The 26,824-nt window shown below is 42.3% G+C and overlaps 1 protein-coding gene across 1 annotated transcript; it reads right to left on the bottom strand.

The window, feature by feature from the left end:
- Nucleotides 1-86: 86 nt before the first annotated feature.
- LOC133479914 (glucocorticoid-induced transcript 1 protein) lies at nt 87-24,952 on the bottom strand. The gene is given in 10 exon segments (XM_061777470.1): nt 87-4,896; nt 4,898-5,123; nt 5,425-5,545; nt 6,049-6,250; nt 7,048-7,173; nt 7,536-7,652; nt 8,847-8,936; nt 15,521-15,669; nt 23,880-24,261; nt 24,385-24,952. Coding segments are annotated over 9 exon segments (1,359 nt in total). The 5' UTR covers nt 24,187-24,261; nt 24,385-24,952; the 3' UTR covers nt 87-4,875.
- Between the last annotated feature and the right edge of the window lie 1,872 nt (nt 24,953-26,824).

The raw sequence follows: 26,824 nt of genomic DNA, 5'->3' as shown, positions 1-26,824 counted from the left end.
GGAAACAAACGAAACAAGGAAGGAAGCGAACGAGGAAACAAGGAAACAGGGACAGGAAACGAGGAAACAAGGAAACGAAGCAAGGGTTGACTTTTTTAAATGTTTTATTTTATGTGCAATACATTTTTATGGTGCCAGTACCCCGACGGGGCCGTGGTGCGAGGGCCTGATTATAGCTGCTCACAGCTATAATCTGAAAATTGTATTTCCAAAAGGTGTTTTTTGTAAAAATATTTTTTTCTTCTTCCTCAAAAAATGTCCTTTATTTTTTTTTCCAAAACATGACAGAAACACTAAAAATGTTTTGTAAAAGAAAGATTTCAAAAAAATTATAATACAAAAGAATTTTGAGCAAAAATGACACGTGCTGGATGATGTGCTATTCATAGGGTGTACGACCCTGATGGGACAAGCCGAAAGTCACATCAATTTTAGGAACAGCGTGCACTTCTGTTGTCTTTATTGGAAAAGAAAGCAGTCGCACACAGGACAGGAGAAGCCCGGTGATGTCCAAATGCACACTACATGTGAATGTTAAATATGCATTTGGCTGGTGGAATGCATTGCCTATGTTGCTCATAGCTGTGGTTGTGCGCACGGTGCCACACAAACACACCAGTCGTCACGGCGTCAATGAAACATCAATTACACGCTCCACTTTTTCATTCTTTTCAACTGAAAATTGGTCTCAATTTTTAGGAGAAAGATCAGGATCAAGTAAGTGCTTACATGTGGTTTAGCACCTGTGATACAAATATTGTTTAGCCATTCACAACGCAAACATCATGATACACACACTTTTTAATGGCAAAGAGAGTTTTCTTTTTGCTGGCCACCGCACAAAGAAAACTCAAATATGAGAATAAAGTAGTCATCTTATGAGAAGCCGTATATTTTTGAGAAAGTTGTATTTCGCTTCCTCCGGATTATTGTCTTTCTAAAAAGTATTTTCTTAAAAACAAAGTCTCATGGCCTTTTTAACAGATCACAAATAAAATTTAAAAAATCGAAATATCATCACACAAAAATCATCCCCTCCCCTTCCAGTAATTGAGCTTTTTCTTGACCCCCTCCTCCAAAAGAAAAAATTTTTCTTCCACTGAAAATAATATTTTTTTGGGGGGGGGGGGGGCTATACTTAACCCTTCTATTGGCAAAGTTCAACTCTTGGAAAAAAAATGGACTTCAGAAAAATCTGAAAATTTTGATTTTAATAAAAACAATTTCCCCTGGGAAAATGACTTCTTGTACCAGTTCGTCATCTCTGAAGTTCAAACACAAAAATAATCAGATTTTTTAATAGCTTCAAAGAAAAAAAACTGCTAAGAAAATGTGGATTTTGTAAAAAAATAATAATAATAATAATAATAATTTTCTAAGAAAAACTTGTTAAAATACAATTTATTCGACTAAGGTTACAATTTAAAAAATGTATAGTGTTTTACTTGACAAACAACTTTTCCATAATTTTTTTTCTTAGAAAACAAACTTTTCCTTCATGTAAGATGACGTTTTCTTGAGACTTTATTCTCATTGTACAATTCCATTAATTAATTTGCATGAGGCACTAATACTCCTTTCGAACCTGGCTGGGTAAGTTTTGATTTTTTTCATCCAAAACCCAACAAAAACACCTTTTCTTCACACACAGGTACTGACCGTCCACTCGTAATCCAATTGTTTTGTCACATTTTGTTTGCTTTGGTCCGTTTAATAACATCTGTCACTTTAAGAGGGCGAGACCAGTATCCGCGCTTACCCACGATGCAGCAGGACCTCTGAGGAATGCGCTAACAAGTTCAAAGTTTTCAAAAGAAGATTTCGTGTAACTAACAGCAAGGAGGCACTTGCACTTTTGGTCACTCGCTTAAAGGAAAACAAAAAAGGGGGGGGGGGGGGGGGGGGCGATAAAACCAAGTCAAATTGTGTCATGTAGTTGAAAAAAAAGAGCAGATAAAAACATCCATCCATTATCCTCACAAGGGCCAAAAACCAGCAAGTAGAAGCCTGGCTAAGGACGTGTCCACACAAACAAATATTTTCAGACATTTACTAGGCCTTTTGGTCAACATTCTGATTGGCCAAAACGCTTTGTTCCAGAATACCGTAAAAAATATTGAGATTTATTTATTTGTTGTTATTGGGATAATGGTATTTGTTGATTGATTGTTTGTTTGTTTGTTTTAGTAGTAGTAATCTTACAAGAATCGCCAGAATTTTTCAACTTTCCTACGCCCCGAACAATAAAATTGTAAACGTACAAGTATAGTCATTTCATTTTTAGGTAAAGTTAACGTCATTTTAGATGATTAAAGTCATTGGTTTCAAGAAAAAGTCAATCTTAAAAGAGTGAGGTGCTATTTTCTTTGACACAATCTAAACAGAAGTTGTAAATGTATTTTTTTTGTCATATTCTTAAGGAAAAAAAATCATAATCTTAAACATTATCGCTCTCCTGTGGGCGTCGTGTATATTTTTTATGTACAAAGTTTTTTTTGTCAATAATTAAGTTGTCATCAAATGCGAACAAACTCTCATTTAGTCTCAGATATAAGAGAGTGATATTAAGCTGTATTTTTCTTCCAATAAAAAAAGAAAAGAAAAACAAAAGCAATTTACAAGAATAACGTCATCACTTTCAAGAGTGAAATGTCGGAATCTTCAACGGTGTATTTTTGGGCAAAATAGAAATTAAGTTTTTTTTTTTGGGCGGGGGGGGGGGGGGGAGAAATTTTATATCTTAACATTAGTCATACTTGCAGACCCTCTGAAGTGAATTCAGAGACTTCATTATTTGGTGTTAGGTTATTACGTTGGATGATAATTGCTGAAAACGTGCAAAGACCGAGAACCGTGTCGTACTCAACATACACGTTAAGAAATGTAGGACCCTTTGATGAGCGGACTGGCAGCTGACTCGCACCATGCTAATCGCTATCTAGTCTTCAGGCTAAGGTTGGGAAAAGTCAATGCTGTTTTAGCTACAGTAAGCCAATGTCGACTATTCAGCTCATTAAGTGACAGTCTCAGTTGTAAATCCGTTTGTCCTCACACGAAGTTTGAATTGTGTAGGGATCATCGTGTCGTGTTTTTGCCACGGATACCAAAGTTTCTCCAAAGGGTCAAAGTTTTCAGCACATCTAAATAGATTGGAAAATGTATAAAATAGCTGATTTTATCAGATTAGGGTAATACAGGGACTCTTGTATGACTTTTCTCTTCTAGTCTTTCCAATTCAAGTAATCATGTAAAGCACATTGAGTTACCTTGTGTAGGAAATGCACTATATACAGTGGGTACGGAAAGTTTTCAGACCCCCTTAAATGTTTCACTCTTTATTATATTGCAGCCATTTGCTAAAATCATTTAAGTTAATTTTTTCCACATTAATGTACACACAGCACCCCATATTAACAGAAAAAAAAACTGAATTGTTAAAATTTTTACAAGTATTGAGACGCTTTGCTCGGTATTTATTAGAAGCCCCCTTTTGAGCTAATACAGCCATGAGTCTTTTGGGGAATGATGCAACATGTTTTTCACACCTGGATTTGGGGATCATCTGCCATTCCTCCTTGCAGATCCTCTCCAGTTTTGTCAGGTTGGATGGTGACCGTTGGTGGGCAGCCATTTTCAGGTCTTTCCAGAGATGCTCAATTGGGTTTAAATCAGGGCTCTGGCTGGGCCATTCAAAAACAGTCACGGAGTTGTTCTGAAGCCACTCCTTCTGAAGCCACTCCTTCGGTATTTTGAAGCCACTCCTGCGGCTGCAAAACACCCCCACAGCGTGATGCTGCCACCACCATGCTTCCCTGTTGGGACTGTATTGGACAGGTGATGAGCAGTGTCTGGTTTTCTCCACACACACCACTTAGAATTGAAGATCAAAATGTTCTATCTTGGTCTCATTAGACCCCTTCAAGTGTTTTTTTTCGCAAACTCCATGTGTCTTGCACTGAGGGGAGGCTTCCGTCGGGCCTCTCTGCCATAAAGCCCCGACCGGTGGAGGGCTGCAGTGATGGTTGACCTTCTCGAACTTTCTCCCATCTCCCGACGGCATCTCCGGAGCTCAGCCACAGTGATCTTTGGGTTCTTCTTTCCCTCTCTCACCAAAGCGCTTCTCCCCCAATCGCTCTGTTTGGCCGGACGGCCATCTCTAGGAAGGGTTCTGGTCGTCCCAAACGTCTTCCATTTCAGGATTATGGAGGTCGCTGTGCTCTTAGGAACCTTAAGTGCAGCAGAATGTTTTTTGTAACCTTGGCCAGATCTGTGCCTTGCCACAATTCTGTCTCTGAGCTCTTCAGGCAGTTCCTTTTGACCTCATGATTCTCATTTGCTCTGACATGCACTGGGAGCTGTAAGGTCTTCTATAGACAGGGGTGTGGCTTTCCTAATCAAGTCCAATCAGTATCATCAAACACAGCTGGACTCCAATGAAGGTGTAGAACCATGTCAAGGATGATCAGAAGAAATGGACAGCACTCGAGTTAAATGTGTGTGTCACAGATAAGGGTCTGAATACTTATGGCTGTATGATATGTCAGTTTTTCTTTTTTAATAAATCAGCAAAAATTTCAACAATTACATTTTTTTCCCCTCAATGTGGGTCGCTGTGTGTACATTAACGAGGAAAATTTTTTAATGATTTTAACAAATGACTGCAATATAATAAAGAGTGAAAAATTTAAGGGGGTCTGAAAACTTTCCGTACCCACTAACTAAATTTGCTTTGCTTTGTTTTGAGTGTGGAGCACGTAAAAAAAAAAATGTTTAAAAAAATATCAGTGACCGTGTGGACATGTTCTTAATTTGTGATTAACGGAGTGCGAAGCTTTTTGTTGTTGTTGTTGTTGTTTTATAATGTGGCAGTGTCTCTTATATTCCTGGCGACAAACCGGCCCATGACCGCCTCCGCTTCCTGCCTGTCGGGCGCATCCTGAGACTGGGCGTCGTCGCCGTGGAGACCGGCGGCGGTGTCGTCGCCGTCGCTGGCGCACGACACGGGCGAGAAGAGGGACGAGCAGAGCAGCTTGACCGGGCAGAAAGCCGAACCTCGAGGGATGAAGTTCACCTTGTTTTTGTCGGGACACGAGAAGAGCGGGAAGCCTTTGGATTGGCCACACCTGCAAACAAACCACAATTATAACGGGAACCTTCTTGATTCAGATACCAATTTCAACAGTCCGCTGCTGCTTCTTCTTTTGGTATGCAATGTTGCTTGATTCTTAATATTTTACACTGTTAACTTGCTTTCAAACTTGTATGAGGATTAAGAATGAAAAAAGGTTTTTAAAGTCCAAACTGAGTGTTTTATTGTTTTTAAGATTCACTATTGATTGTTTAACTTACATGTACAGTTAAAAAATGTTTTTGGAGAAAGATTGTATTTTTGAATATAATATGAAGTAATACATGCAAACTTACAGCATCTCGTCAAAGACTTTGACCCTCTCGCAACCTTCCGGTGGCTCTCGTTTGAACATGTAGCTGTTGTTGGGTTTGGGGGACGTGGCGAACTTCGGCAGCGGGGAGCCGCACGTACCCTCTACAAATACAATTCAAAACACAATACAGTACAATACAGTGTTGCCCCACTATATCATACAGTAGATTTGAAAGCAATGACTTTGAAATGGATTCTGACAGTTTCCTCCAACTGCGATACGACGCGTCCAAATTACGATATGCTAAAACTCGCTCCAATTACGACATGCTACAGTAAGTCCAAATAACGATGCAATACAATTGATTCATCCAAGATACAATACGATTCCACCAAATTATTCGACCGAAATTACCATAATGATACAATTTGCTTCAATTACAATCTGAAAGGATTCACTCCAATTATGATACGTCCAAATTACGACATGATAAGTTTCACTCGAATTACAATGCAATAATAAACAATTCACTAATTTTGATGTTAGGGTTTTCCTGTTTTTTTGATTACATTGTCTTTCTATATCACGGATTTGCGGAGTGGTCTGGAATGCATCTCCCCTACGATAGGGAGTACAATCGAGTCGAGCAGAGCCTTTCTCCTACCTTTCTCCACATCATCCGCAGAGGACGAGGGGCTTCCGTCTGGGGAGTGCAGGTGTTGGGGACTTAGGGGGCTGCGGCGTCGGGGTGACGGACTGGACTCTCCGCTGGAGGGGGCCTGGGTGTCCGTGTCCCGCGTCTCCCCGATGTTGCTGTAGCGATGCAGTGGGAAAGGAGCCCGACGGCCGTCTGCCGCATCCGTGGCCTGTTGCACAGCCAAAAGGCAAACACTCTCATAAATGGTTTGTGTGTGCGTGTTACACATCTATTTAAGTCCACACAGGCGGGGCCAGGGATTGAACCCGGGTCCTCAGAACTGTGAGGCTGACGCTCTAACCGGTCGTCCACCGTGCCGCCTCTTTTTTTTTCCTTCTGGTCTTAATTCTTTTAAGAATTAAGTCCTATTTTTTCCCTGAAAAAAAAAAAAAAAAACGCAACAACAATCTTACCATATTAAAGCTGTATTTTTCGAGTAATATTTATGAATTCAAGACAAAAGTAACAATTTTACAATAGTCACTTATTTTTCAAAAATACATTCTTTTCAGCAGAAAGTTGAAACTCTTAACACTTAAGTGAACGGCTCAATAAATTAGAATAGTGTCAAAAGCTTAAATTATTTCGGTAGTTCAATTCAAAAAGTGAACCTCATTTTATAGACATGCACTACAGCGAGTGAAAGATTCCACGATTTATTTTTTTAATATATATGTATAATTCTTGATGATTATAACTTACAGCAAATGAAAACCCCAAATTCACCATCTATTGAAACTAGAATATGACATAACAAACAATAAAGAAACAATGAAAAGGATTTTTAATGTAGAAATTTGGCTGGAATTTGCCGTCTGAAAAACTATTTTCCCCAAGTGCTTCATGAATCTGTATAATGTATGCGTACCAAAAATAAATGGACTTTTCTACCGCATTGTAATTTATTGAGATGACTTGTAGTGTGTATAAAAAAAGAGGAGTATATAATAATGCTAATAATGTTACCTGTATGCCGTGCTCCCAGTCATTTCTGATGAAGACGTTTTCCAGCTCGTGGTTGATGGCCTCCACGCTGCTGGGTACCCTGCAGATCAGCGACTTGGTGGACAGAGAACAAGAAGATCCCTTATGCTGAAAGGGAAAAAAATAAATAAACTTATGAGAAAGGCGCACAACCACAAAAGTCTGGGATCAGACTACGACCGTACCGTAACGTAACCTCCAGGGATAGCCCTTGCTCCCACAGCGCAGAGAGAATGCACGCCTGTGAATATTGTTGTATGATCTGTTTTTATGTGTTGCAGCTCAGTGTGGGATAAAGTAGCAGTTGTTTAAAGATAACTGTATAATTAAAGTAACATCTATGCTCATTCCAGTTAGCCCCCCCCCCCCCCAATGGCATATCGCATTAAATGTTAGCATTAAGCTAGCACACTTTGTTAGACAAATTCCACTGAACATTGTTTTTTTTTTTGCGAGTGGATTTAACTAACCTGTGAGGGACAGGCGGCGGCAGCATGTTGGGCGTGTGGCGGCCCCGACGAGATGTCTCGTTCTTTGCTCTGCCGACTTCCTTGTTTGCTGCGCTGAAGCCTCAGCTTGGCAATTTGCTGGAGGAAGAACATGATGGCATAGATTCAGTCGCGAGGCAAAATAATCAAGTTGTGACAAAACACATCGAGTCATATGTCAAATTAAAGGTAATGATGTAGGCTTTCCTGAGCTGTTACGATGTTATCAATAATGACCTAATATGATGACATAAAGGCCCAAAGAAACACATTTATCCCCTCTCCCCCACTTAGTAAACTCACAAATCAGCAGGAAATCACTTATTTCCTCCATTTGTTAATTGTCATTGTTAAGTTCTAAGGTTAATTAGTCAAGTTCACAACAATGTCAAACAAAAACAATTGCGATGCTTGGGACTATTTTTCACTCGTAACATGAGGAAAAATGTATTTGCAGCAAACCACACTGAGTCAGAGCCAAAAGCTTTCCAGCTTTTTTTCTGTTACTATGTCATCAATACTCCCTACTATGATGGCAATTATGTGAACTTTCCAACTTTGCTAGCTATTATGTCAGTATGACCTCATGTGATGAGGCAATGACCCCCAAAATTGTTTTTGTGTACAAAGGTCACTAAACTCCACCGCTTGCCAAATCAAGATGCACTGTTTGAACCCGTAACAACACAGGGCATGATGCACTCAGTGCACCATTGACATCTGATGATGAACCGAGTTAACTGAGCAGGGTGAGGCGGGGGGGTCTTCTGTATCAGTCGAAAACAGGATGCCCTTTATGGGCCTGAGAGACGCACTTGTGCCATGCAGACAAAAGGTGTGGTCTTCACCGCTGGCCACCACAAAGACGCCTCTCTTTGCCCACTCCCGCATACGCCGTGGCACACTTTGAATGCGGCACACATTCAAGGATCAGTCAAAATGGAGGCAGTGGTGCAGTTGTGGAAGGACGAGATGTTAAATTTAGAGCTGGACGCCTAATTGCGGAGAGTGGTCTGATTGGAAAAGTCATGTTAAGGCTGACCGCGAGGAAGCAGGCACGTGGAGGGAAACCAACACAAACATGACAAAAACACGTGTCGCAGCAGCTGCCAGCTTCACATCGTGAGTGCGAACGAGTGCGTGAGAGGAGCTGAGAGTGGAAGGGTGAAAGTGAGTGAGTCAATGAGTGAGTGAAAAAGTGTAAGAATGTAAGAGCCCGAGAGAGTGAGTTTATGAGTGAGTGAGAGGTGTGTGTGTGTGTGTGTGTGTGTGTGTGTGTGCGCGCGTCGCTACCTCCTTGAGGTGGTCTGCGCTTCCCCACGAGGCTGACCTCTGGTGAGGACTTCCTTGGTCCACCCCCTCTTCCATCCACAGACCTGGAGTCTGACAGAAAAATACATCATCATTAGCCATGCAGTCATTTTAAAAAAAATTGATTTTACAATGTTTGTAGACAATAAGATACTTCCACGTGGCAGAAAAGTGATTTACTTTTACGCTTTATTTCTGTACATTCTCTCTCTGTGGAGTCATGGCATTTCAATTCATTTTAAAAAGGTGCCATATTTTACCAAACCAACATTTTCTAGCATTTGGGATGTAATATTGGCTCGATTGTGCATCAGTAAACTTGTGAAATATGAATTTAAATCATCCGCGCGCTCCTGAGGCCTGCAATAAGGTCACTGGGATTTCTCAAGCTTATCTAGTCACTAGCGAAGATCTCCGCCTACCTCTCCGCTCCCGAGCCGGCGTTGTCAACGCGTGCTCTCACAAGTGGGTCTTCTCCATGGAGGCAGGCGGTCTTAGCCAAATATGGACCAAGTGGATACAAAAGTGGGTCAAACCAAAGTGGTTGTCAGAGGGGCCTTTTCTGGACACTCGCATGACAAGACCAAGGTGTTTTTCAAAATGAAATTGACACTTTTATACCAAGTCCATGGAAGAGAGTCACTCTATGGAAGTCTAAATAGCCAAAATATAGGACTTTTAACAGGGAAAATGTATTTGAAATGTCAAATAATGAAATAAACCCCTAAAAGTCAAGTTAGCACTGTACCAAACAAGTCTGTGCTGCCATATCAAGTACAACAGCGTAACGATTGTATGCTCGCCATAAAATGATCAGGCTGTCAAATGCGGAGCCATGCTAGTCGCCGACATTTTCATACGGGCGTAAAAAAGTGTGATGTTTGACGCGTTTGTCTGGCGGGCATAATAAGGGGCAAGTATGCTGCTGCTTTTTGCATATATTTGCATAATTCCTCCATTTCCTTGTATGCTACTGGAAACACTGATGCCATTCAAACTGTCTTGTCGCTAGAAGGATCGCCAATTTGGGCCAGACCAAACTGACCCAAAACAGTGTCTTCTTTTGAGAAAAAAAAAAAAAAAAAAACATTTGAAAAAGTAAATTAAAAAGACTAAAAGCTACATTATTGATCCTCAATCAGGAGGATCCATTTTTCTTGTGATTTTCCCCACTGAAATGAATTGAAATGCCTTTGATCCTGAGAATAAAGAAACTGGTTTTATAAAGTGTTAATTACAGTACGTTGGGACGAGCCGACAGTCACGACTAATGTGGCTTTTAGGGGCGTGGCTTAGTGAGTGATGTCATGAACCTCCTTGGTTCCTTTGTGTGCGAGTTTCGGCTTCTTGCAGTGTTTTCATTTTGATTGTGTTTGAAATTTTCTACCATTTTAATCACAAAAAAAGAAAGAAAGAAAGAAAGAAAATCGACCAAGCGACGGCTTATAACTCAAAAACTAAAAACGTTTTTACTCAGTATAATTTATGTAAAATTGACTCCATTCAAGAATCAATGTTTATGTTGAGTGTCAAGTGCTTTGTACCAGGTTTTAAATATTAAGTGCAAACATGTTTTCTACCAGGTGTGAACATGTTTTCTATTATTGTGTGTGACTGGCTGGCTCTAGGGACGTGGAATGTCACCTCTCTGGCAGGGAAGGAGCCCGAGCCGGTGTGTGAGGTCGAGAAGTTCCGACTAGATATAGTCGGGCTCGCCTCCACACACAGCTTGGGCTCTGGTACCAGTCCTCTCGAGAGGGGTTGGACTTTCTTCCACTCTGGAGTTGCCCACGGTGAGAGGCGCCGAGCAGGTGTGGGTATACTTATTACCCCCCCGACTCGGCGCCTGTATGTTGGATTTCACCCCGGTGGACGAGAGGGTAGCCTCCCTTCGCCTTTGGGTGGGGTCATGGGTCCTGACTGTTGTTTGTGCCTATGCACCAAACAGCAGTTCAGAGTACCCATCCTTTTTGGAGTCCTTGGAATGGGTGCTGGAGAGCTCTCCCGCTGGGGACTCCATCGTTCTGCTGGGGGACTTCAATGCTCATGTAGGCAATGACAGGGAAACCTGGAAGGGCGTGACTGGGAGGAACGGCCTCCCCGATCACAACCCGAGCGGTGTTCTGTTATTGGACTTCTGTGCTCATCACGGATTGTCCATAACGAACACCATGTTCAAGCATAAGGGTGTCCACCCTAGGTCGCAGTTCGATGATCGACTTCGTGGTCGTGTCATCGGACTTGCGGCCGCACGTCTTGGACACTCGGGTGAAGAGAGGGGCAGAGCTGTCAACTGATCGCCACCTGGTGGTGAGTTGGCTCCGATGGCGGGGGAAGATGCCGGTCCGACCTGGCAGGCCCAAACGTATTGTGAAGCTCTGCTGGGAACGTCTGGCAGAATCCCCTGTCAGAAGGAATTTCAACTCCCACCTCCGACAGAACTTTGGTCATGTTCCGGGGGAGGCGGGGGAAATCGAGTCCGAGTGGACCATGTTCCGCGCCTCCATTGCTGAGACGGCCGATCGGAGCTGTGGCCGTAAGGTGGTCGTTGCCTGTCGTGACGGCAATCCCCGAACCCATTGGTGGACACCAACGGTGAGGGATGCCGTCAAGCTGAAGAAGGAGTTCTATCGGGCAGTGAGCTCCAATTCTCACTGGAGAGGTTCGCAGCAGAGTGTGAAGCTGCTGGGATGAGAATCAGCACCTCCAAATCTGAGACCGTGGTCCTCAGTCGGAAAAGGGTGGCGTGCCCTCTCCGGGTCGGGCATGAGATCCTGCCCCAAGTGGAGGAGTTCAAATATCTTGGGGTCTTGTTCACGAGTGAGGGAAGAACGGAACGGGAGATCGACAGGCGGATCGGTGCAGCGGCTGCAGTGATGCGGACTTTGTATCGGTCCGTTGTGGTAAAGGAGGAGCTAAGCCGAAAGGCGAAGCTCTCGATTTACCGCTCGATCTACGTTCCTACCCTCACCTATGGTCACGAGCTGTGGGTCGTGACCGAAAGAACAAGAGCCCGGATGCAAGCGGCCAAAATGAGTTCCCTCCGCAGGGTGTCCGGGGTCTCCCTTAGAGATAGGGTGAGAAGCTCAGTCATCCGGGAGGATGACTCAGAGTAGAGCCGCTGCTCCTCAGAGTAGAGCCGCTGCTCCTCCACATCAAGAGGAGTGAGATGAGGTGGCTGGGGCATCTGATTCACATGCCTCCCGGACGCCTCCCTTGTGAGGTGTTCCGGGCACGTCCCACCGGGAGGAGACCCCGGGGACGACCCAGGACACGCTGGAGAGACTACATCTCTCGGCTGGCCTGGGAACGCGTCAGGGTCACCTCGGAAGAGCTGGAGGAAGTGGCTGGGGAGAGGGAAGTCTGGGCGTCCCTGCTAAAGCTACTGCCCCTGCGACCCGACCTCGGATAAGCGGTGGAAAATGGATGGATGGTGTGTGACTGTGTTTTATTCCAGGTGTGATCATGTCTTATAATCCGGTGCGAACACATTTCCTTCCAGGTGTGTACATGTCGTATATCAGAGGCGAACCTGTTTTATATCAGGTGCTAACTTGTTTTGTATCAGGTTCAAACATGTTTCACTCTAGGTTCAAATGTGCGTTCATATCAGGTGCGAACGTGTTTTATACCATGTCCAAAAATGTATAACCAGGTGTAAATGTTCCATTCCAGGAGATGACGTGTCTTATATCAAGTGTGAACATGGTTTATATCAGAGCAAACGTGTGTAACCAGGTGGAAATGTGTTCCATTCCAGGTGTGAACATGTTTTACATCAGGTGTGAATGTGTTCCATTCCAGGTGTGAATGTGTATAAGCAGGTGTAAACATACAGTGTACTTTATAGCACGTGTGAATGTGTGACATATTAGGTATGAATGTGGTGGGAACGAGTTTTAATATTAGGTGTGAACTTTGTGTAAATGTATTTTTCTAGGTGTTGGACATGAATGTGTTTTAGTCCAGGTATTTCATATTAAGAGTAACTGTGAGATTTTCCTTTTGTTTCAAGTAGGCAGGTTGACCAGGTCCAAATGTCTTTGTGCCTGGTGGTGCCTTCATATTTGAGGAATGTGCTGGGAGCTTGTGCTGAGATCCCACTTGTATCTCTTAAACCTGCGAGTTCCGAAACAAGGCAGACCAGCAGAGCAAAGATTCACAGTGATATGGCTTTGCTATTAGAGTGCAATGTATCAATCGGGCGGACTCTTTGATGAGTCTGCCTTTGTGCGGTGGTTCCCTAATGTTCATAAAGACGCAGTGCGTTGGGCCCCGTAGACATTAGCATGTCTATGGGCCCTCTGTTCCACAAAGGGAAGGCGTTCCACAGGGCCACGAGGGCCAGGTGGTGAGCAGCGGGATTTGTCTTTACCCTAAGGGACAGGTGCAAACCACCAGCATAGCTCTCGGGGGGGGGGGGGGGGGAAGAGGCCGCGGTCCTTTTGTGCGCTATTAGCAGGAAGTGGTCTTTGCCCAATCGTTAAGAGGAAGTTTATACACTTATTTGCTCAAGGATTGTCGAGTGGATTGCTCTCTCTTCACTGAGAGTTCACATTTCAGCAGCAAATGTGTGGACTGGCGCTTCACTCAGTGATCACATTGTTTTGATAATCACCTGTCATTACACAATAACGTACACTTACACTGCAGTAAAAACTGGAATGGGGCTTTTTTTTTTTTTTTTTTTTTTTTTTTTTTTAAGTTCACACGACAAATAGTGTATGCCAGGCCAAAAGTGGGCCAGCTGTTTCAGTCAAGGCATTAAATCAATCCGTAAAACATGTTTTATGACACACCTTCATTTTCTAACATTTATATATAAAACTATGTGCATCTTGCTCACGCTTGATAGAAAACCCATCCACGCCACCATTTACAGAATTGAAACATGCTCACACATGGCATAGGAAAAAAGTACATTAAAGTAACAGAGTATAATATGTGTTGACACTTGGTATGAAATCCGTTCACGCCTGATATCGAAACAGTTTCCCACCTAATAACACATTCACACATGACACAGCTACACAACATAAAAAAGTTCACGTCTGATAAAAATCAAGTTTGCAAAACAGAAAACACTTTTCTACCAGTTTTGTACATCCATGTACATCCTTTTCCCATCTGGTATAAAACATACTCACATTTGGCATAACTTGTTCACGTCTATTTAAAAACATCTGGTACAAAACACCCTCACAAAAGTTATAAACCACTTTAACACCTGATATAAAACATGTAGACACCTGGTGCACAGAATGTGTAACACCTTCACCCTGGTATGAATATTAGACTTTACACTGATTTGATCGGGCTGATCGGTATCAGCCACGATTTAGCATTTTATGCTGATCGGCTTTAATGTCATAGTTCGCTGATCCGATCAATGCTCCGCAAAAGACATTAAATCTGCGTCGCCGCGTGCACAGTATATTTGAATCCAAAAGCTAGTTTATTTTTAGCCTTGTCGCGTGTCTTTCGACGTAGTACTGTAAATATCTGACGGCCAAACAAGTTACTTAAAAAAAATAATAACGTCGGCAGTGCGGGACAGACAACACGTCGGAGACCGGCAACACGTAATGCCCGCCCGGATCAGACTACAAGACAAATTTGCTCTTTCACGATTGCACTGTCAGACCACTGCAATAAAATCTTATACCACCGCATCCCGTTTTTTACGATCATTGGGCTTTATATCTTGTCAACTCAAATGCGACCGGATACACTCGTTACCGTGGCGACGACAACAAGAGTGGATCGCGGCGTGTGTTTGTCAGAACAAAATGGGGAAAAACGTGTGTTGGTGGTCACCGGTGCTCAGGACAGGAGAGGACGTTCGTTTAAGGCTTGCTTGAAGTATGTTCGCGTACTTTTAATACGAATAAAATCTTATGTAGCCTAGCAAGCTAGCGGTAGCACGAACGGTTGTACGTAAACATGCCGTCGTTCTGTCGAATCATGCTCTAAAGTTTCGGTGTGGGTGAATTAATTCATTTAATTCAAAATAATTTAATTACAGAAAGTTAGAATCCATTATTTCTATCTGGTTTGACCTGACTGATTAGAATACACGATCTGACTAGAGCAGTGATTTCCAAACTTTATGGAGCCTAGGAACATATTTTACAATTGAAAAATCTCACGGCACACCAACAAACAAAAATGTCACAAAAAGCGGATACATTAATTACTGTATTTACTTCCTGTCATCTAATCGAATCCCATTCATTTGTTCTGTCTGTCACTATGCCACACTGGCATAAATGGAGGAACAAAGATACATTATTTATTGTAAATATAATTTTTGGAGCAATTAAGTACACCAGTATATAGAGTAAATGAACAGGTCATTTAAATAGACACATTCCTCCCTCTTGTGATTGGATCAGTGATCGGTTATAGTATTTTTAAACTCGCCAAAAATCCTGCCTAAATCAAGCCTAATAAATATATGTACCGAAAGTATCTAGTACAAAACGCATTCGCACCTGGTATGAAACTCATTCACTTGCTAGAACAAAAAGATCACGTCAGACCACACCTCATATAAGGCATGTTCACATCAGTTATAAAACGTAGTATCTGGTATAAAACATGTTCACACCTGATAGACAACAACCATCCATCCATTTTCTACCGCTTCTGTGTACCTGAGTGGCCTTGTCTTTCATACAGGAGGGGTAAGGGCCGTGAACATCTCGGGGCCACTGTCCGGTGAGGTACGGCCCTGTGATGGCATCCAAGGAAGAAGCCCGCCGGATGGCACTGGAGCTTCGCATCTGCAACTTGGGCCTTTCTGCTAAAAACATACACAACGTACAGAGGATAGACCAAAACTTTACTCATCGATCTCTGACATTTTACAAACCTTTGAATTGCTCGTTTCTAACTATTCATTATCCGGTTGGCCTGTCAAACACACGCAGTGTTTGACAGGCCAACCATCAGAATATAATTTTATATAGATTTTTTTTTTTTTTTTAGATTGTGCATTGTCATGCTTGAAGATGATTTTGTTAATGAAAGCACAAGTCTTGTTTTGGTACCATGGAAGAAAGCGGTCAGTCAGAAAGTTTTCATAGGTCATTTTTCACATCTTCAGGGACCCTAAATTATTATTTTCAAAAAACATGTCAAATGCTTATATTTTTGTTCATCCTAATATATATATATAAAAAATGGTCTAAAAGACTTTTTACACCACACTTGCTCAGTGTGAAAGCTCTGCATAGCAGAGCACCAGGACGACGACACCACAGTGTGGCCGATGCCAGCCATGCCCAATTTTGGAAGTGCCGACATAGCAGCCTACAAGGAAGTCAGGAGGCTTTCCCCACTCAGCAATATGTATTTGTTATTGTCGCAAAAGAAAGCCCTGCCTTTGCTTATTTTAAGGAGGAGGAGATGATGCAGCAGCTAAAAGAAATGGAAACATGTGCATCCCATACAAATTTCCCGGCAGGATCTCCGAGTTTATAAACTCCTTTGTGAGCTGTAGTTCCACGGAGAACGCTTTGAGGTTTCAGCCTGAGCAGGGAGCAGTTTAAAAGCCTCCTGCAGAGACGTCTCGATATATCATTTTACTATTGTCTCAAAGCTCTGGATAGTGGGACATAGCATTTATTAAGAATTTCTCCATTTCCCCCTTCCTGTTTACAGTACAAGTATGCCAAAATAGCACTCAGGAATGCCTCCGCCAACTCCTATCCCATTGGAGATGCTTTGTGATGTCACCGCTCCACAATAGGACATTTTTCTATTCGAGCATGCGTCGCATCACGTCAGCCACCCTCTGAATTTGCTTCACCGCAACACAATATTTTGCGGTCCAGCCTCTTCAGCACATGCACAATGATTGCGCATTGCTAAATGCGCTGTGAAAAGGCATTACTTCTTTGTATTTTTTAAATTAAAATCATGTTTTCTAATATTTGTGTATTTTTGTATAATCGTTTGCTATTTTCTAATATGTTTGCATTTTTCATCTAATATGTTGGTATTATTTTAGGTTTTTGGAATTCTTTTCTAAAATGGTAATAATTGTGTTTTTGTTTTTGGCTGACAACCAGCTCAGGGTGTACCCCGCCTCTCACACAAAAAGTCAGCTGGGATAGGAAGCGCCAGCACACCCATGACCAAAGCCGTACAGAGAATGGATGGCTGTGTATTTTTTTGCTCATCAGAATCATCTTTATTTGCCAAGTATGTCCAAAAAACACACAAGGAATTTGCCTCCGGTAGTTGGAGCCGCTCGAGTACGACAACAGACAGTCAATTGACAGAGAACACTTTGGAGACAGAAAGACATTGACCAAAAAAAACAGTCACTGAGGAATAAAGGGGTGAGAGTTATTTGGTAATGCCGGTACATTTTATTTTTTTTGACAACTGTGCGAAAAGATGCAGAGAGAAAGATGCATATTGCTGTATTTTGTCTAATATTTGTTTCTATTACTGCGTTGTCTCGCTTATACTGATTACATCTCATGCACAATGCACATAAATAGTGAATGAACATAAAGACATTAGCCGGACAAGAAGAAGTGTGTTAAGGTTTTCTGCTTGGAACTATTAGGCCCTTTCAAGAGCTGTATATAATGCCCATTAAAGATGCTACTGCACATTCTGTTCCTGCTCTAGACACACACACACACACACACACATACACACACATATCCACAAACACACTAAACGTGAGGCACCCCTCTCTCTGTCTCCTACACACAGTGGCCATTGTTGGTAGAACATACAGGCCCATCCAGCCAAAGGTATGGCCTAAGTAAGCTCACTGGGCTACAGTACAATTCCCCTAACAAAGACGGCGGGCTACATTTCCATCAATATTGATACAGGGCCGGCCAGGCCTCTCGGAGCAGGGGATTGCGGTTATTTTCCACCGTCTCCGCACTTGCCAGACCAGAATAATCTCCCCCGATGAGCTCAGCCAAGACGATCAAAGCGTTCCGATTTTCGAGGATGACGCGTGATTGTTTTCAGGCTGGAGATGTAATAAAAACTTTCCCTTTAGTGGGCATAGTGGGGGAAGAGTGCCTGCATTTCCAGATAGAAGTGAGTGTTTTATTAACTGGAGCGAGGGGGAAAAAACTGGAGCGAAAGGTGAAAACAAACGTGGTGTCGATCGGTAAAAGCACAGCGAAGAAGTTTTCAGGCAGGCTCACAGGGAAATCCAGACATGTACAATGATGCATTGAGGTACAAGTTCATTTTGTTCCCTAACTTAAAACACTATCTGAAATCATCTTTCCAAACTGATATGGCTGGAAATGCCATTAATCCATTCAAGCCTCCCCCAAAAAACATTTTTTTGTAAGAATAATAGCACTATTTAATATTGTATTTTATAAAAACATAGTTATGACAATAAAACATAATATAAAAAAATTCAACCGGCTTGCCATATTTTTTTTCTTCAATTCAAAAGGACATTGCAATAAGAATATTCATTTTTTACAAAGGATAAAAAAATATATGCTTTTGAGTATTATGTCTGTCTATGTGTGTTGCTCCAATGTTTGTGTTCAAATATCTGTTGCTAAAAGGGATCTAACACTACGACCCTGATGCTATTCGATGGCCCATCTATGGCGTTTCGCATTATTTGTTAGCATTAAGCAAAATGGACTGTCTGTCATAAGGCAATGCACTGTGGTCGTTTTAAATACACAACATGTATTTCTCTTTGTTTTAAGTTGGACAGCAAAAAAAAAAAAATTAATCCAACGACAGCTCTTATCCCGAAACCCGGACGTCGGATCACTAGTATCTCAAGGCACCACGCATTACATAGCTGGCATTATACAACCACAATTCCAATGAAGTTGGGACGTTGCATTAAACAAACGTTGCGTTTACCACTGTGTTAGCTCTTTCTAACATTCAATGAACGTTTGGGAAATGAGGACACTAATTGTTGAAGCTTTGTAGATGGAATTCTTTTCCATTCTTGCTTGATGTACAGCTTCAGCTGTTTAACAGTCCGGGGTCTCCGTTGTCGTATTTTACGCTTCATAATGCACCACACATTTTCAATGGGAGACAGGTCTGGACTGCAGGCAGGCCAGTCTAGTACCCGCACTCTTCTACTACGAAGCCACGCTGTTATGACACGTGCAGCATGTGGTTTGGCATTGTCAAAAAAAACGGGCTGGACCACGAATAGCAAAAATCCGCAGATAATTGAAGCCCGTTATAATTCCATTGAGAGGGGAATTTTATTTTATTATTATTATTATTTGTTTTTTTTTTTTAATTGTAGTATATGTGCTTTTTTCTAAATATTTGGGGGGGGGTTCTTATGTTTTGGTATTTTTTCCAACATTGCCTATTTTTCATTTAATTGTTTTTAAATATGTTTGTAATATATGTGTCGTAATATTTGAGTATTTTTTTTTTTTCTGATATTTTTGTCCCCCTAAATTTAAAGCATTTTTTTTCTTAATACAGTAGTACCTTGACTTAGGGGTAACCCAATTTACAAGTTTTTCGAGGTACAAGCTGCCATTCGTATGATTTTTATTTTTTTTTGCCGTGTCGCGAGTAATAATTGAATTCTAGCAAACAATATATTTTTTGTCTAATTTTTATAGATCCTGTGAAATATTTTTGTGCATTATTGCTTGGGCTTTCGTTCAAGTTTGTGCATGAAGGTACAGTAGGTCACTTTTAACACTGTTCCTAAATCTAAACCCTGTTACAACCACGAAGAAACACAAGGGCCGAAATGTTGGCTGTGATCTTGAGAGAAATCTTCAGCTGGTCAGGAAACAGCCCGCTAACAATGTTAGCATCATTGCGCGAGTTCCACTCCAACAAAACAAGCGAGCACAGACGAGTCGCTGCAAGAAGAAACAAAGGTGTGCCAACGAAGGCGACAAAAACCCTGCGGCCCTTTTAGCGGACAGACCATTTGGGCGCCGCTTTTTACATTCGATCCGACTCTGCAGTTTGAGCCGGGCCACAATGAAACGGGTGCGTTTCAGCACAGCTGGCACTTTGTCGACGCTCTTTGTTGGGTGAGGAAAGTGTGCCGGGAGAGTGATGTCAAGCCGTGAATTTTAGGGCAGAGGGCAGCTGCAGCAAAGTAGACACTGTGGAGTATAACGCTGCAGCATCCAGGGCTAAGCTACAGCAAAAGGGTTAAGCTAACAGTAGCATTTGTGTTTGCAGCCACGGGAAACTGCCAAAAACACATATTTTAGGGGAGCTTGAGGTCAGCTGCAGCAAAGTGGAGACAATGGAGTATAAAACTGCAGAGTCCAGGGCTAAGACATAGCAAAAGTGTAAGCTAACGATAGCATGTATGTTCGTAGTCAGGGGAGAATCTGCAAAAAACACACATTTTGGAGGAGACTAAGAGCAGCTGCAATAAAGCTGAGGCTGTGGAGTATAAGTCTGCGGTGCCCAGGGCTAAGAAATATCAAAAGGGTAGGCTAACAATAGCATGTGTGTTTGTAGTAAAGGCAGACTCCAAAAACTTGAAATTTTAGAGAAGACTGCAGGCAACTCCTGCAAAGTGGAGACTGTGGAGTACAACACTGCAGCGTCCAGGTCTAAGACATCACAACAGGATAAGCTAAAGGTAGCCTGTGTGTTTGCATTCAAGAGAAACGGCAACAATCACAATTTTTTTAGACTGAGGGCAGCTGCAGCACAGTGGTGACTGTAGAGTATAACACTGCAGCGCCCAGGACTAAGCCATAGCAACAGGGTAAGCTCAAAATACCTTGGTTGTTTGTTGTCAGGGCAATCTACAAAAAAAAACTCATTTTAGAGAACACTAAGGGCCGCTAAAAAAGCAAAGTGGAGACTGTGGAGTATGTCTGCAGCATCCAGGGCTAAGAAATAGCAAGAGGGTAAACTTATGGTTGCATGTGCTTGTAACTGCAAAACCCACACATTTTAGAGGAGACTGCGGGCAGGTGAGCGGAACCCAGATCTCCTGACTGTGAGGTTAACCCCAAGACTCCGTGGGGCCAGCATAACAGCCCTTTTCTATCTATCCTGTTCTTGGCTAGCACACTACACCCTGGGACTGCTCACCAGTCACCAGACTGCATTGTTCCCAGTACAACACATACACTAATGTCAGCTACGTGAACCACTACACTGCTTATAGCCCTGCACGGGTGTGTAACAGTTGGCAGGTAAAAGAGCGTCGCAATTATATAATGATTCTGCCTCTAAATCCTGCAGTGAAAACACAAGCCAGAACAGGCATTAAGAGAGGATGGAGACAGCTACATGTACAGTGGGGCAAAAATTCATTTAGTCAGCCGCCAATTGTGCAAGTTCTCCCACTTAAACATTTGAGAGAGGCCTGTAATTGTCATCATAGATATACCTCACCTATGAGAGACAAAATGACAACAACAACAAAAATCCAGAAAATCACATTGTCTGATTTTTTAAGAATTTATGAGCAAATTATGGTGGAAAATAAGTATTTGGTCAATAACAAAAGTTGATCTGAATAGTTTGTTATATACCATTTGTTGGCAATGACCGAGGTCAAACGTTTTCTGTAAGTCTTCACACACTGTTGCTGCTATTTTGGCCCATTCCTCCATGCAGACCTCCTCTCGAGGAGTGATGTTTTGGGGCTGTCGCTGGGCAACACAGACTTTCAACTCCCTCCCAACATTTTCTATGGCGTTGAGATCTGGAGACTGGCTAGGCCACTCCAGGACCTTGAAATGCTACTTCCGAAGCCACTCTTCGGTAGCCAGGGCGGTGTGTTTGGGATCATTGTCGTGCTGAAAGCCATGTTTCATCTTCAATGCCCTTGCCGATGGAAGGAGGTTTGCACTCAAAATCTCACGATACATGGCCCCATGCATTCTTTCCTTTGCACAAAAACAGCCTCAAAGCATGTGTTTCCACCCCCGTGCTTCACAGTCGGTATGGTGTTCTTTGGATGCAACTCAGCATTCTTTCTCCTCCAAACACAACAAGTTGAGTTTTTACCAAAAACTTCTGACCATATGGCATTCTCCCAATCCTCTTCGGGATCATCCAAATGCTCTCGAGCAAACTTCTGACGGGCCTGGGCATGTACTATCTTAACCAGGGGCACATGTCTGGCACTGCAGGATTTGAGTCCCTGGCAGCGTAGTGTGTTACTGATGTTAGCCTTTGTTACTTTGGTCCCAGCGCTCTGCAGGTCATTCACTCGGTCCCGCCGTGTGGTTCTGGGATTTTTGCTCACCGTTCTTTTGATCATTTTGACCCCACGGGTTGAGATCTTGCGAGGAGCCCCAGATCGAGGGAGATTATCAGTGGTCTTGTGTGTCTTCCATTTTCTAGGAATTGCTCCCACAGTTGATTTCTTCACAGCAAGCTGCTTACCTGTTGCAGATTCAGTCTTCCCAGCCTGGTGCAGGTCTACAATTTTGTTTCTGGTGTCCTTTGACAGAAGAAGTTACAGGTCTGTGAGAGCCAGAAATCTTGCTTGTTTGTAGGAGACCAAATACTTATTTTCCACCATAATTTACTAATAAATTCTTTAAAAATCAGACAATGTGATTTTCTGGATTTTTTGTTTTCTCATTTTGTCTCTCATAGGTGAGGTACACCTATGATGAAAATTACAGGCCTCTCTCATCGTTTTAAGTGGGAGAACTTGCACAATTGGTGGGTAACTAAATACTTTATTGTCCCACTGTATGTGAACCACTACACTGCCAATAGCCCTACACGGGTGCCAAAGAGATGTCCGGTAAAAATATGTCACTGTGCAATCGGTATTGTGCCTACAAATCCTGCTGTGGAAATAAGCCGACCCAGACGGAATGAGTCAGCTATGTGAACCACTACACTGCCAACAACCCTACACAGCTGTCTAACAGATTTACTCAATGGCATGGTATAAAAGGGAAAAAAAGGTTTCAAGGTACAATGGTTTGCGTTGCATGTTTTTTCTTTGGTTTGAATTTAAAATGTTCCTCTGTTATCACAAAACGTCTCTGGTTTGAACTCGAGTTTTGAGGCACATATTTCCAGAAAAAGATTGTTTTAAGTGGACATTTTGGACTTCAACCTGATTGCAAGTTCACGTTTTGAGGGATTTTTTTTCCAGAAAATGCTGGTTGAAGTCCAAACTGTTTTGACCTTGCATGCCCTCTATTGTCGTCATTGCAGTTTTCACTTTGATGTTTTGCGTGGTTTTACTACACAATAGTCGACCAAGTTTGGAGGGATATTGTTGGAGGAATTTTTGGTTGAATTCTAAACTTTAGCAACTTTGGGAGTTTTATTGTTATCATTTCACATTTGTCTTTGGTTTGAGTATCAGGTTTTGAGGCACGTTTTTACAAAAACGCTGGATGCACTCGAATTTTTTCGACTTTTGGGGTCATCATAACACTTTTTTCTTGAATGATCATTTGAAAGTTCCACAAAAAAACAAACTCCAAATGATCTTTGATGGTTTGTTCTCCAAGTTTTAGATAGATTGGTTTTCATTTTTGTAATTTGTTGAACCGTAGCCTCAGAAGTGTGCCCTTTGCTTTAATCAGTAACCAACTAGTAGCTCTTAGTTTCAAAATGGTTGGTGAGTACATCACTCCCTCGCATGTCATATTGCTTAATTGGTGTTTATTCTGTTTGGTTTAACAAAACAATACCACACAAACAACAATAATCAGTTGATAAACAGCAATTGGAAAATAGATGATTTTGCAATAAACTTTAATGCTAAACTGTTTTTTTTTTTTTTTTTTTTCTTAATCAGCTTAATCGATGGAGTAATCGATAGAACAATTCACTGTTGAGGATGATTTGAACTCCCAGGTTTCTAAAAATAATGTTGGTTGAACTTTAAATTGTACGCCTTCTGAGTTTATGTGGTGATAATTACAATTTTGGCTTTGGTGATGATGATTTGAACTTGAAGTTGTGGAAAAAACGGTTGAACTTGACGTTTTTCGACATTTAAGTATCGTTTTTAAACTGTGACCCACAACGTGGCATGACATACTTTCGTGTGTTTACCTCTGGAAACGGGCGAGTCCGGGGCGCAGGAGGCGTCCTTATTTTCGGGCGACAGCCTCTGCTTACTTCCTGGGAGGAGGAGGGTCGGGCTAGAGGGGGGGCTGGAGCCTCGGCTGCCCGCGGGGGCCCCGCCGTGGACGCTGTGCGGCGGCCGCGTCGGGCTGCCCTGGCCGCCGCGCAGCAGCTGGTAGGGAACGGTGGCGCGCAGCGGGTGCAGCCGGCAGCCGCCGTTGCCGAACGAACCCGGGGAGCCGGCGTTACTGCGCCTCACCCGGGGCTGCTGGAGCGAGTTGCCGGGGACTGACATCCTTCCCAAAAAGGCCAACTTTGCACAGCGAAAACGTGGGTGGTGAGGGAAAAGTGTGGCCACCAGCAGCAGCTGCTACAGTTGAGGGACAGTTAGCACAACACATTAGCTTCCTCTTTTCTTTTTCTTTTTTTCTATTCCACTCTTGCACTCAAAGAAAAACAGTAACGAAGAGGCGTTTTTTGACGTAGAACTTACCTTTAAGTTACGTATAAATGCGCACTGGAACTTTAATCAGAACATAACAAGATTTGAGTTCTATTTAGCACTTATTTAAAAGCTTCACTGGGGTCACTCGAGCTACGTGTTGCCCATCTCGTCCACTCTACTAAGTGACTTGTTTCGGTTTGACTACTAGCTGACGTCTAGTGGGGGCGGGCACAAGTGGCCGCTCGCCGGCTTGTGATTGAACAGCGGCGATGTACAGTAAGACCGCCAATTGGTCAGAGCCTATATAGCGATCGCCATTGTAGCCAATGGCGTCCCAAGCAAGACTCGAGTTGTAATCGTGGGGGAATTTGTTTTGTTGTTCTCGATGGCGACGGTGGACAACGGAAAACTAGTTTTTATTAAAATAAGTTCAGAGCTTCCACCCAAGTCTCTGGCTTCGATAACGGAGGCGTGTGAGGCTAAAAACACATATAACACTTTTCTGGCTAAATTGATGACTTTTTGTGACAAAATACAACTATTTGTGCATTGCATTGCATTTTGAGTCACAAATACGTTGAGATGTGGAAAATACCGCACCTACTGTACATGACAAACTACAGTTTGAAGCATTTAAAAGAAATCTACATTTTTTTGTGACAAAATGCCATTTCATTTTGTCATCAAATATCGTCTTTTCAATATAAATATTGCATTTCTTTCCATAAGAACCAACCACGTATACAAATAAATATCACTTTTGTGACAATACATGTATCCGGGGCAAAGTATAGCATTCTTGTCACAAAATACCACTTTGTGTGGTCAACTATTGCATTTTAGAGCACACATTTTACACTTGTGTGGCTAAACTTATTATATTGATTTTTTTTTGTGTGCACAATACGTTTTAATGGCAAAACATGTACATGGAAAACTATTGTTTGAACTCTTTAAACAAAAATCTATAATTTTAGAGGCAAAATATGATGTTTCATGAGGCCTACTACAGCCTTTTTGTGATCAGTCTTTGGCAAAATGTTGCATTTCCATAGGAATCAGTCACTCTGCTAGCCCAGTTCATCACTTGTGACAAAATATGGGGAAAAGTATTGCTATTTTGTGACAAATACAACTTTTGTGATCAACCATTGTATTTTTACGCAACTTGTTTTAATGGGAAAAAAACATGGCATTTATTGTACATGGGAAACTAGTTAGAACTGTAAACAAAAATCTATTCCCCCCCCCCCCCTTTATTAGTTATAATAGTCCAATTTTATTCTTCATTTCATTCAAGTCATAATTTTTACAGTTTCTATCCCCAATCACGTCGCGCATTTGCTTTTTCTTTGGTGTTTAGCTGTACCACGTGTCAAAGCCCTCGCATGCAAACATGTTTCACAATATTTGATCGAAGATAAAACGCTCACACATCACGTGTTTGAATTTATTTCAAAGGCAAAGAAGAAGCCTAATAAACGAAGGCTATGACATTCGAATCGGGCATTCGCCAATTTGTCAACCCCCCCCCCAGTCCAAAATGCTCGGCAAAGGCCACACGGGCATATAAAACCTCAGAGATCTGCAGGGCCATGACTAAAGTGATTTATCCAGTTCTGGCCTGCTTGGGGTTGGTATCAGAGAAAAGAAAAAGGGAAGGAAAAAAAATCTGGCCACAATGCCCGAGCAGACGGCGTCCGTCCTCGGACTGATGATGCATAGTTTCGGGGGGCAATGTGGGCACTGGAGGGAGTGTGAAAGAAAGAGAGGGTGTAAGGTTGTGTTTTTCACTCAATGGGCAGCTGAGCTCCTGTATTAAGAGGCGGAGGGGGGGATGCAAGAAGGGGGCAATCTTCTTGTCAGAGTGCCGAGCAGCTGCTGTTTTCCGGCGAGGTTCTTTTCATGGAGCGCGAGCCCTGGAGTGGGTCGCTCAATGCGGGCACCCCCCCCCCCCCCCCACACACATCCCTCCCTTGAAAATGTTCAAAATGCCAAAAGAAGTAAAAGTGCGCTTCACCTGGGGTACCGTCCTTCAGTGCCAACAATGCTCGCATTCAGGGAGAAAAAAGGTTTGTGGAAAAAGTTGCTCATGAAAGCAGATTGTGCAGGTGTACCTAAAGTTGTGGCCTACTCTGTGTTCATATGAATATACAACTGGCTTTTTGTGCACACATATGGTGTTCCAGTGGAAAATATCACATTTCACAAGCAGTTTGAATGAAAACGTATCATTTTCGTGGCAAAATACAGCCTTTTACTGCTTAAAAAAAAAAAACCAAAACCCAATCCTCTCTGTGACCTATTATATACTTTTCCTGAACAAAGTGTTTTTGTGGCAAAACAAAACATTTCCATCGTTTAATGTAGCATTTTTGTGATCAAATACCATGTTTTAATGGGAACTTTTACAATGGGTTTAAACCGTTTAGCGGCAAAATAGACTTTTAAGGCCAAATATATATATTTTTTTTTTCATGGCTTACCA

This window comes from Phyllopteryx taeniolatus, chromosome 6 (assembly GCF_024500385.1).
Source record: "Phyllopteryx taeniolatus isolate TA_2022b chromosome 6, UOR_Ptae_1.2, whole genome shotgun sequence".
Taxonomy (NCBI): Eukaryota; Metazoa; Chordata; class Actinopteri; order Syngnathiformes; family Syngnathidae; genus Phyllopteryx; species Phyllopteryx taeniolatus.
The sequence above is the reverse complement of the archived record's forward strand: the minus strand, read 5'-3'. Positions and strand labels throughout refer to the sequence as shown.